This window comes from Scardinius erythrophthalmus (assembly GCF_964197995.2).
Source record: "Scardinius erythrophthalmus genome assembly, chromosome: 5".
Taxonomy (NCBI): domain Eukaryota; kingdom Metazoa; phylum Chordata; class Actinopteri; order Cypriniformes; family Leuciscidae; genus Scardinius; species Scardinius erythrophthalmus.
The window spans coordinates 1988093-1999324 of NC_138225.1; the positions used below are offsets into that span (position 1 = coordinate 1988093).

Consider the following 11232-nt stretch of genomic DNA (forward strand, 5'->3'; position numbering starts at 1 on the left):
ACCATGGACAGGAGTCGCCCCATATTCAATTTCAATTCAAGTCATTCAACTGTGCTCTCAGAGTTAGTTATATTTATTAAGAGCCATCGAGTCATCTCCCAAATGTGTAATCCACATTTTTAGAGTTGCTCACTATCTCACTCTTTACTGTAGACACAACTTAAGTGTATCACTTGAATATACAGCTACAAGTTATTACACTAAATCGCGTCTGCCTGCTGATCGCTGATTGGCTAAAAGTGGGTGCTAGTCTGCGATGTCAACACCAACACCAGCTGACTCTGCATGGGCATGTGTTTAGTAATGTCATGATGACTGATTTTATGGACTACACACACACTTTAGTTCTCTTACGAGAGGTCTCTCGTACTGCGTAAGGTATCTTACGCTAGGGGAAAACCTCTTTTCCATGAGATATTGAAGCCAAAAAATTATCCTTATAATTTTGTACTATTGCAAAACGCGTTGCAGCAGCACGCGGCCATGGGTGAGACAGCTCGCGCGCCCATTGGCTGCTCTGCGGCAACTGCATCAGCCTATCGAGCGAGGCCTGAGGTGACGTCAGGCCAATGAGGGCGCTTTGCGTCCTCTGCGTCACGTCCCGCCGAAACGGGCGTGGCTTAGCCCTATAAAGGAAGGCTTGGGAGGCTGATTCTCTGATTTTTCATCTCTTCAGCGAAGCTCACGCATCGTTGGATCACGAGAGAAGCCGCGCGCCGTCTGAAGAAGCCTCTCAGCGGGACAAGCCACTTCCTGAAGCCGCTGGCCAACGCCGCCTTCTACTGCCGCTCCCGCTGCGCTATCCGGCGCCTATATCCTTTACAAAAATCTGTTCTTTGTGTGTGTGTGTGTGTGTGCTCGCTCTGCGACACACACTCTAAAAGAGCTCGTGCCGAGCCCCACTCAGCGAGGGAGACCGCCATGTCATCTGCGTCTCCTGCCTGGGTGAAGATCATGCAGCGCTCTCGCTCGCCGACGGCGGCTGCCCTCACTGCGAGCTACTGCCTATGGTGACTCTGAGGACTCGCCTGGCAGTTTTCTCCGAGCCTGCACCTCCCGCTGTGTTGCCACGCCGTAAAGAGCGTTTAAAAAAACGTTTTAAAAAGTTTTTTAAAACATTTAATTTTTAAAAAAATTATTTATAGACTTTTTACCTTCAATAGTTCGGAATGAGCTGATCAACAAACGGACAGGGAACTACGTCATCACGTTGAAAAGTCACGCCAGCGCCGGCAGAAGTACCATTGTCACCGCTAGGGCCGAGGACAACCACCACTCCGGAGGAGCTACTACAAGAACACCAAGAGTCAGACAACAACGTGATATAAAAGCGGGGTTCTTTTTATTAGATATAAAAACACTTTAAAGGAATGTCACTGCCACAGAACTCTTTGTAAAGGCCACTCGTCTAAGCAGGGCTTCGGTGGAGGAAGACTCCAATCAGACACCAGTTGGTCTCTTACTTGCTCGGAGCAATACAGGGGGGGAGAGAAGGGATGAGGGACGAAATGCCTTCTAAACAACAGCGGGGGCTGGGTAGCTCTGCTCCCGGATCACGATAGAAGGAGGGAAGAAGGGTCGGGAGAAAGATTGGTCCAAAGGCCAGGACCTGTAGATGGTGGGAGACAAACCAACGTAAGTGGTAAGCCGGACACAGGGGGACCACGGGTAAAGGTCAGCGGACGGGGGGGTTTCTCTTCTCACAGGACAGCATCAGATCACTGAGTGTCACCTCTCTTTCACAGGACGACGGGGATGGGGGGGGGGGAGGTCCAGGACCTTCTTCAGTGGAGAGCAGGGAGTAGTAAGTAGTGGGCAAGGCACAGGAGGCCACGGGTAAGGATCAGCAGATGGTGGGGTTTCTCTTCTCGCAGGACAGCATCAGATCACTGAGTGTCACCTCTCTTTCACAGGGCAACGGGGATGGAACAGCGAACCAGGACCTTTTCGGTGGGGAGCAGAGAGTAGCAGGTGGCAGGCAGAGCACAAGGGGCTATAGGTGGGTGGAAGCGGACGATGGGCTTTCTCTTTTCACAGGACCACGGTGACTTGCAGTGGCGGGTAACAGTTTCTCTGTATTCACAAAGCAGCAGCGGTGAGCGCAGAATCCAACAGTTACAACTGAGTCTTCTTACCACAGAACGGTGATGGCAGGCAGCAGTGGCAGTTAGCAGTCTCTCTTTGTTCACATTAATTCGTAGCTCCCCACCGGGCTGGACAGTCTCCGACCGAGCTTTAGAGTGTTGGTAACATCAAGCTTTCAAATACTCGTGCATGTGTCAAACCATCTTCACACGTGCTCACTTCAATCGTCAGACACTGCAATACACACCACTTAAAAGTGAAAAGGATACCTTCACCTCAACTCGTCGGGCCGGCAGATCCACTATGATGGCAAGTTCAAAGGAGACATCGAGTTCGATCAACAATCCGCAACTCAAAGCACACTCGTGCCTTCAAACTGTCGCCTCTGCCTCTCGTCTTCTTGTACCTCGATTTTGATCAGGTCCGCTTTGTTTGTCTACACCTCTCCTCTTCGACTGCCGCTTCTCTCTTCTCAAACCGCCGCACTTACTGCACTTTTTGACCGCCCCACACAATGAACACTCAACGCTGTACGCCGAACGTTGAAATAGCCACTTCATGATTCACTGCAGCTGTCGCTCATCAACACGGGCGGCCATGACAGGTCACCGGAACCGGCCTGATGTCCCGCCGGAACTGTTTCCCCATGGGAACTCGTTCCATTTCTTATGGTTCCCATTTGTCACTCCGTGACAATCCCACTGTTTACAATGCAACCGTACGTCGGAGGATAGTTCAAATAGTATTGTTTGCTATTATATATATAGTAATAGTATTCAGTGAATATGAATATAATAACATTCTGATGAATATGAATAGTAGTTCAAATAGAATTGCTGGCGCCGGCGAGACCTTTCAATGTGATGACGTAGTTCCCTGACCGTTTGTTGATCAGCTCAATCCGAACTATTGAAGGTAAAAAGTCTATAATTTTTTTATTTTTTTTTTAAATGACCTATCGTTTCGCTAGATAACCTCTTCTTCAGCTGTGATCGCGTACAGCCCGTTTAAACACTTCAAAGACTTTTAAAACTGCATTGATTTGGACTTAAAAACGATGGTAACCAATGAAGTCCATTGTTAGAAGAAAAATCCAGAAATGTTTTCCTCAAAAAACATAATTTCTCTCCCACTGAGGAAAGAAAGACATTGATATCTTGGATGGCATTGGGGTGAGTAAATTATTAGGAACTTTTCATTTTGGGGTGAACTAATCCTTTAAAAATGACAATGCTGCAGTCAGAGAGCTAGCCAGAGCTTCCCTCTTATTGGACCTCAGGAAGAGAAAGGTCCCTTTGGCCACAGGCAACTGAGACAGCTTCCTAGGCTTCAGGAGGAAAAGCAATGGTAAACTGGACACACAAGCCGCAGGTTTCAGAGTTCGTTCAGACTGGCCGGACCTAAACAACCTGTGCAACAGACTACACCAGAGGTATCTGACGCAGTGGCCACAGACCCATCACACACTACAGAGCACAACAGCAAGAAGATCCTTACTGAACATCGAACAGATGGACACAAAACAACACTGGACTGGACTAAGAATGCAGGGAAAGTTGGCATGTCTTGACTTTGCTGACCACTCTACCTCTCATCTCATTCCATGTAGGCTACAGAAATGCTGCAATAAGGGAGGATATTCTTTGCTTCACTGTCAAGGCCAGACTACAGGGGCCGGTTTCACAAAGATAGACTTTGACTATGGTTTAGATATAGTAGATAGTCAGACATCTAAATCCGACCGTTGCACAAAGCACGGAAAACTCTGAAGTAGGACTACACTGCAATGCATTCTGGGTAAAATAAGACACTTTTCAAAACAAAAAAACATGGCGGATCGATTAAATACGCATTCAAACGCTCAGTGCAGTTTACCCCAGTGGAAAACATGTATTTGTTGGAGGAGTATAACAGTTACAAGGACATTTTACTTGGGAAATTTAGCGGAGAATGTAGTAACAAGAAGAAATGTTTAAATTAGGAGCCATTTTCCCTTTTCTTTCGGCTGTTTGTAATGTAACCGATTGTTACTGCTGGTTGCCAAGGTAACAGACTCTTAGACCTAAGTTAGCCTGGGTTAGGTGTCTAATTGTTTTGGTCTAAATTAAGTCAGTCTTTATTTTTGTGAAACAGTCTATCTTACATTAGACTAGTCTATGAGCAAATTTTAGACTTGTCTAACACTATAGACCGGTCTAAAATAGCTTTGTGAAACCGGCCCCTGGTGCTACCAACTAGATACAACCTAGCATTATGGTACCCTGAAAATCACTATCCACACTGTATAATGCATTCTAACTCTGATCACCTTGAATCAGTTGCTCATATTGTAAATGGGTTATACACAGCACGCCATGACCGTATTGTTGATCTCATTGCCAGTTCTGTTCAAGACATATTTCCAAAAAATATGCCCATGTATAAACACTCACGAATAACACCAGACTGATTCAACAGCGCTGAGGAGGAGTTTCGTAACATCCCTAACACCCCTGATGTTATGCTCGTGGATATAGATTGAAAGGAGGTGCTAGTCCTTGAAATAGGTTGTGGCGGCAAAACTCTGCTCCATATCAGCTGTGTGGCATAAGCAATGCTTTATGTACCCTTGAATGTCAAAGCTGTGTCATCTCTGAGAATATTTTAATCCTTTCTGTGAGAAATTTGATTGGCGGATTCAAATATAGAAATCAAATGCGTGTTTGTGTGTGAGAGGCCACACCAAATACTGAATGTCCAAAATACTAGAAAAAAGGTAAAGTATAAAGGGTTATGAGATTGTACACTTGAACTCTGGATTGTCCAATCAGCATCCAGGACCATAACTATCAGTTTCATAATAATTAGCATTTGTGCCGTTTGATATCAAATGACCAGGACAAAACCTTATTTTAAGTCAACGATTTATTGGAACAGAAGCAAAGTAATACAATATTTTATCAACAACCAACAACCATAGTTGTAATTCAGTCGGTGTTATGGTATTAAAGAGATCAGCTGCATTAAATCAAACAGTGAGAACTTTGCCGCCTAGTTTCAGAGCGCTGCACACCACTGATATTTATCATACATTATTTGTGCTTTTATTTACGGCCAGACGAATCTCTTCCAGCAGATTGTCTTTGTTGTTTGTGATGTTTTTTCCAGCGACCTCCATAAGATCAGTGATCATCTCAGCGCTGTAAGAACCTTGAAAGGTCTTATATTTTTTCCTCCATTCCTCAATTTTATCTGAAGAAACATTAACACACTTAAATCAGAACACAGTTGATATTTCAGTTTTATTCAGGACATTAAGACTTTAACTTGCCTCCACAGTTGACCTCATTAAAGAGAGGGATGTGTATCACGGTTGGAGTGTTTTGGCCTTTGAACACATAGAATTCCTTCGGTTTCTCGGAGTGTCCATTGGGAACGTTGATTTCAGGGAAAGGGATGTTTAGTTTCTTGGACATCTCAGCAGCTTTCGTCACTGTCTGTGGTTGAAATCACATTGTTTGATTAAAAGGGTTGGACAGACTGTTTTAAATAAATATGGTTAGATAAACCCATGCACTTATTTTTACATTTTAGGTTAGTGTGACCATGGTCACTATGAATGTCATGAGAGGGGAAAGCAGCATTTTTACAAGATGTAATATCAGGTGTCTAATGTTGACGAAGTCTCAGGTGTCCCTAGAATGTGTGTGAAGTTTCAGCTCAAAATACCCCATAGATAATTTATTTTACCATGTTGTAAATGCTGATTTTTAAGTGGAAGGAAAACATGCTGTTTTTGTACATGTATCTTTAAATGTAAATGAGCTGCTGGTCCGCCCCGCCCCCCTTTTCTAGAAGAGGGCGGAGCCTTTACAGCTTGTGAAAAAAAAAAAAAAAAGTCTGTTTGGTTTTGATTATATCTCTATTTCAGTCAGTTCTCACGAGCATTAAACCACATTCTCTTTCATGTCTCATTGCACTTAAACTGTCAAATACACACAAGATCATGTCAAAAACAGTTCACAAACACAGCTGGTTATATCAGTGAATGTAAACAGGGAAAGAAACTGCATGTGTATATTAGATCTGTGTATTAAAGTGAAAGCAGTGTAATATACATCACCTACTGCGATATATGCTGTTAATATGAATAAAATAAAATCCCTCACTGCTCTCAACTAAATTACTTTAGTAGCTTTAATAAGAATGTTTCTTACTTGAATACTGCTGTAAATGCTCTGGTGAGGAAATAAACATGGCGGACTATGTACAGCTCACTGAGGGGTGGGGCCTATGTTAATAGGGCGGAGTCAGTCACCCATCATAGGCGGGGCCTACACATGTGACGTCACATTGCATAGAAACTGCAAACACCTTAATCTGAGACACTGCTTAAAATGATTTCTAACGGATTTTTCCCCTTTAACATGAGTGAATTCTCGGTGCGTATAATACCTCGAAAGGATCACCTCCACTGAAATCCAGTGAAATGATGAGGTCGATGTCCCTCTCTTCTCTCAGCACTGAGAAGTAGGAGGAGTTGATAAACAGTCCAGCGTCTTCATAGTCTCTCGTCTCACTTTCCAGAAGAGCGGAGGGCACTGCTTTATCTGAGAGATCACAGCATTATTATATTATTCACAATGAATTTCCAGTTAGCATCTGTCTATGAGTTTCTGTTCTCACCTTTCATGTTGTGAAGAAAGTCATATTTCCTGCCCCAGATCCACTGGTCCATGCAATCAAAAATACTCGCCCAAAGATCTGTAAAACATACAGTGGTTCTTATATTTAGTAAATATTCTTTTTAAATTCTGTGTACGTTTTTAGTTGACTATATGGTTCTTTGGAGAAAGTTTTTGACGTTTCATTATAGTTAAAGCTTTAAAGTACATCATTGGATGTCTAAAGGTTCTTCTGTGGTTCTTTGTTGAAGCTAACTGGAAGATTTATGGAATTCAACATTTCGGTTTATGCATTAATCTGGCAAAAAATTTATATAAATAATATATATATATATACACACACAAATCAACACATTGTAAAGAAAGTTCAACCTACCAAAAGGCCAGTTATGACTCAATCCTTTAAACACATCCACAGAGTATTGTTTCATATGCTGTTCTGCAGCTTCTTTATCAGAGGGATTCAGGTTTTTCTTTGGAAAACTCAGCTGATGTTTGCCTCCAGTGAGCTCTGGGAAAAGATGGGAACATGATTGAGTTTTTTTTAAATCTGATGCAGGTTTGTGTATCTTGTGTTAGTTTAGTTTGTTTTACCATTTAAATGTTGCTGAAAAGCCATTACTTTTTTTTTAAAAAATATCACACTTTTATAAAATCTTACCATTCAGCGCTGTTCTGATGGATTTATCATGAGCTGACGGATCTTTGCCATTCAAAACCGAGAGATACAGGTCCACGAGATCAATGAGCACCTGGTGACTTTTGTCTATGGGAGGGGAGTTTGTATTTTCTGAAGAAACACACAAACAAACATGATCAGTGCAAAATGTCTTGAATGGAAGTGCTTTCCATCCCCATCCCACTTTTATTTTTCAGCATTAAATGCTCAATGAAATGCATTGGACAAAAAAAAAAAAAAAAAAAAAGCTTTACCTTTCCCCATTTCCTCAACCATCTTTTCGGTTGGTGGTACATGATTTAAGAACTCTGTGAAAAAAAAAAAAAAAAAATTAAGTTTAATTGATGACTGTCAGCTTTAAACCGAACTAAATATTCAGAACAAATGAAGTTGCACCTTTTATTTTTTCCAAGAGTAACTTCTTTTCCTCATCTACATTAGCTAAAGCGCTGCCACACAGAGCTGCAGAAAACACAACACAAGTTTAAAAGTGTTTACAATAAATGTATATTGAAAAAAAAAAAAAAAAAAAAGTGTAATACAACCACTAGCTGGATTACCCATGATCTCCACTAGAGGACCCCTGCTTTCCCATCATGAACTTCCAATTCCCATAACCCATTGCTGAGACTTATTGTTTGATCATCACTTCCACCTGTGTCTCATTATCTGGTTAAACTCTGCCTAGAAGCCCTGCATTTTCACTCATTGCAAACTCTTACGCGTTACACTGTCATTTCTGGTTTTTCGTCTCATGGTTTTGAACTTCTGATGTCTCCCTGGATTTTCCTGTGTCTTGGACTCTGTTTTTATCTGGATCATTTACCCTGTGGTTTTGATCCTCACCTGTTATTTGGTTTATGATTGTGGATTAGCCTCAAAGCTGCATTAGGGTCTTCACCCAACTCTTGAAGCAGTATTTAATACTGAAGAATATATTGTCATTAACGGTTTATTAATTGTTAAGCAAAATTATATTTCCTTTAAATCACTATGCAATGATAAAGGCTTAGTTTTGACAGACCTGATCTCCAGATCAGTCCCAGATACTATTGATCAATTTGACACGTCTCTTATTAAGGTCAACGTATAAAGGAGAATCCGAAGAATGCAAGAAATACAGAATTAGATTTATGAATAAACTCTCCTTTAAAACGGAGTCTGTTACCTTGCAGGTACAGCATGTCAATCTCAGGCTGGTTCTTGATCTTACGGCCATTTTCAAACTTGCTGCCAAAGTTGGATGTTTCCACAAACGCTCCAATGAGGGAATAACCGGCTTCATATGGAGTGATCTCAAACCAGGGGTCTGCAGACAGAAACACATCCATATAACAGCTGAAACAAACACATTAACTCTGTCTGTCTTTCTCACACACACACACCTGCATCTTTGTGCAGTTTGCTGTGCTTGTCGATCGCTGTGTAGATGGGAAACGGGTCTTTACTCTTCTGGTCCCACTGATCTGAGAGTGTGCGTTCGTCTATCTGAAGTAAAAAAAATATATATATATAATTCAGCAGCTGTTATTTATCATGTTGGTGTTGGAGAGACCTGGGACAATTTGTGCAGTCACAAACAAACTCAAGTGAAAAAAAAAAAAACTTCAGATTTTCAATATGGTCTCATACGTCAGACCACACTGCATGTAGATTTGCAGTAATTTGTAATCAGAAGAATGTTACAGTATTGTTTCCCCTGTGCTTCAGGTTCCTTGGCCATTATAAACACTAAAAATAGCACTTTTTAAGACTGAATGTGAGCAGCTCTTTAAGATCATACATCATTGAGTGTTGTATTATGAATGGTTACAGACCTCTTTCACAATTGTCATGACGAACATCACTGCCCAGACGTCAGTCAAGGTGAATAGGTCTTTCTCCTTGTAATATTTCATCAGTTTGGCATTAGCATCTGTCCAGCTGACTCTAGGACCACTGAGTCTCTGGACGATCTTGTCTTTCACAGGCTCTAGTTTGGTGGACCAGTCTGGCTCCTGATATAAGGAGGCCATGCACCTTCAGAGGAACAACATATGCTCTCATTTATGACGTTCAACATGTGCGTGTGCGTGTGCGTGTGTGCGCATGTACGTTACCAGGTGGATCCAGAGACTCCGCTCAGATAAAGCATACAATCCAGAAGACCTGTTTTCTGGAGTTGATCCAGGGATCCCAGCAAACCCACCATGGCTCTTTCTCCTCCTCCAGATCCCAGTAATGCAATGTTTGGCACCTCATGCTGAAATACAGTTTAAATGACCAAACAATTGATGTTCATCAGCTAAAACACCATTTATAAATATCCAAGCAAATAAACAGAGTATAATATTACCTCACTGCAGTTTATCTGAAGTTTCTTCAGGCTTTGCAGAACATCATTTCTCCTTCTGGCTACAAACTCCTTCTCTTTCTCATTGAGAGAGTGTTCGATTCTCACTTCACTGCAGCGACAGACAGACCAGTACTGAATTTTATTATACAGCCGTTTTAGAAAAGTTAATCAGATTTATCCAGGATAGAGATAGAGACAAAGTCATAGGAGCCTGAACAGAATTACCTTTCCTGGGGTTTAGATGGTCCCATCTAAAAAAAACAGTCAAACATTAAAGTTCAAATCTATCATTCCAAAAGATTGGAAAAATCCATCAAAATCTACTTTACAATTCTTTTGACAAAAACTAGTCATAACTCAAATATCAATTATTAAGCAACAGTTTTTTGTTGTTGTTGTGGTTTACTTTTTAAAAAACACATAGTCTACTCACGGTTCTTGTATTGTAGGCAATAGCAAAATCCTGAAACTTCACCAATATCAGCACAGCAGCCGTCGACTCTCAGATCAGACTGAAGAGGCTCTTTTATAGGACTCTGAAACTGAAGTCTAATCTAGATCATCGTGGGAGGTGGAGTTGATGAACCTGAGGACTGTTTCATATAAAAGATGCAAAGAAAAGCGGGGATTAAACTACAACACCTGACTTGAATGAACCTAACAAATAATCGGAGCTAAAGCGGTTTCATTAAAGGTAATTGAAGTTCACGCAATCCCACTAATTTGAACCAGGTTTATCTAGTCTAGATAATTGCGCGTGCACGCTTTTCTTAAGCAGCCCAGAGGTTTATGGATCAAATCGATTCACCACAGTAAACAGCATTTATGGTGATGCGTTGTTCTTGAACACACTGTTCTGATGACGCAAGAGTTGCAGCTATGGCAGCTGAGAAGGCCATTCTTTTTGTTCTTTGTGAATTTAATAATTTGTGAATAATTTTCGGAGCCTGATGAAGTCGGTATAAATATGTGTTTAATACTACAAAATATGCCCGATGTTACAGTTACTGCACTTGCCGCCCAGAACATCCCAATCGAGTGAAGGGATTTCTGAAACTGTAATGGAAGCACACATCTTACCTAATTCAGACTATAACACATCTATTTAGCCTCACATACTGACTTTATTTGTAGTTCATACTGTTTTAATACCCTGTATTTTCTTTCTCATTTTTAGGAAAAGCACTTAATTACCATTGTTTATTTCTATACCAAATGTCATACACTTGCAATGAAGCTAAAAATATAAACAATTACATCATTATGCTGATATCCTATATTTTTACAATAAAACTTACGACAAACATGTCTTCTAATATCCTCAGTTGTTGCATATACCGAGCTGCATATCGAACACATTTGTAAATTACTTTCCTTGTGCACGCCGTTTCCAGGAAACATGACGTTCAACCCGGAAACCGTAGCAAAACGTTGCGCACCGTTTTGAACTTGAACGTGCCCCTGTTAGT

General features: G+C 41.4%; 1 protein-coding gene across 2 annotated transcripts; it reads right to left on the bottom strand.

Moving 5' to 3' along the window:
* Positions 1-4958: 4958 nt before the first annotated feature.
* Positions 4959-10474, bottom strand: LOC308690491 (cytosolic phospholipase A2 gamma-like). 2 transcript variants are annotated; one of them, XM_081364973.1, is made up of 15 exons: positions 10197-10474; positions 9989-10014; positions 9764-9872; positions 9528-9670; positions 9246-9447; positions 8814-8916; positions 8597-8737; positions 7825-7890; positions 7683-7736; positions 7411-7539; positions 7126-7260; positions 6751-6828; positions 6520-6674; positions 5396-5561; positions 4959-5316 (listed from the first exon to the last, which is right to left on the bottom strand). In XM_081364973.1, exons 2-15 carry the CDS (start codon positions 10012-10014, stop codon positions 5150-5152), a joined length of 1674 nt encoding a protein of 557 aa, XP_081221099.1. In that variant the 5' UTR covers positions 10197-10474; the 3' UTR covers positions 4959-5149. The 2 variants fall into 2 exon arrangements, with proteins under 2 accessions (XP_081221099.1, XP_081221100.1); XM_081364974.1 differs by having other exon boundaries at positions 4981-5316; positions 7411-7515; positions 10197-10422.
* Positions 10475-11232: the final 758 nt, after the last annotated feature.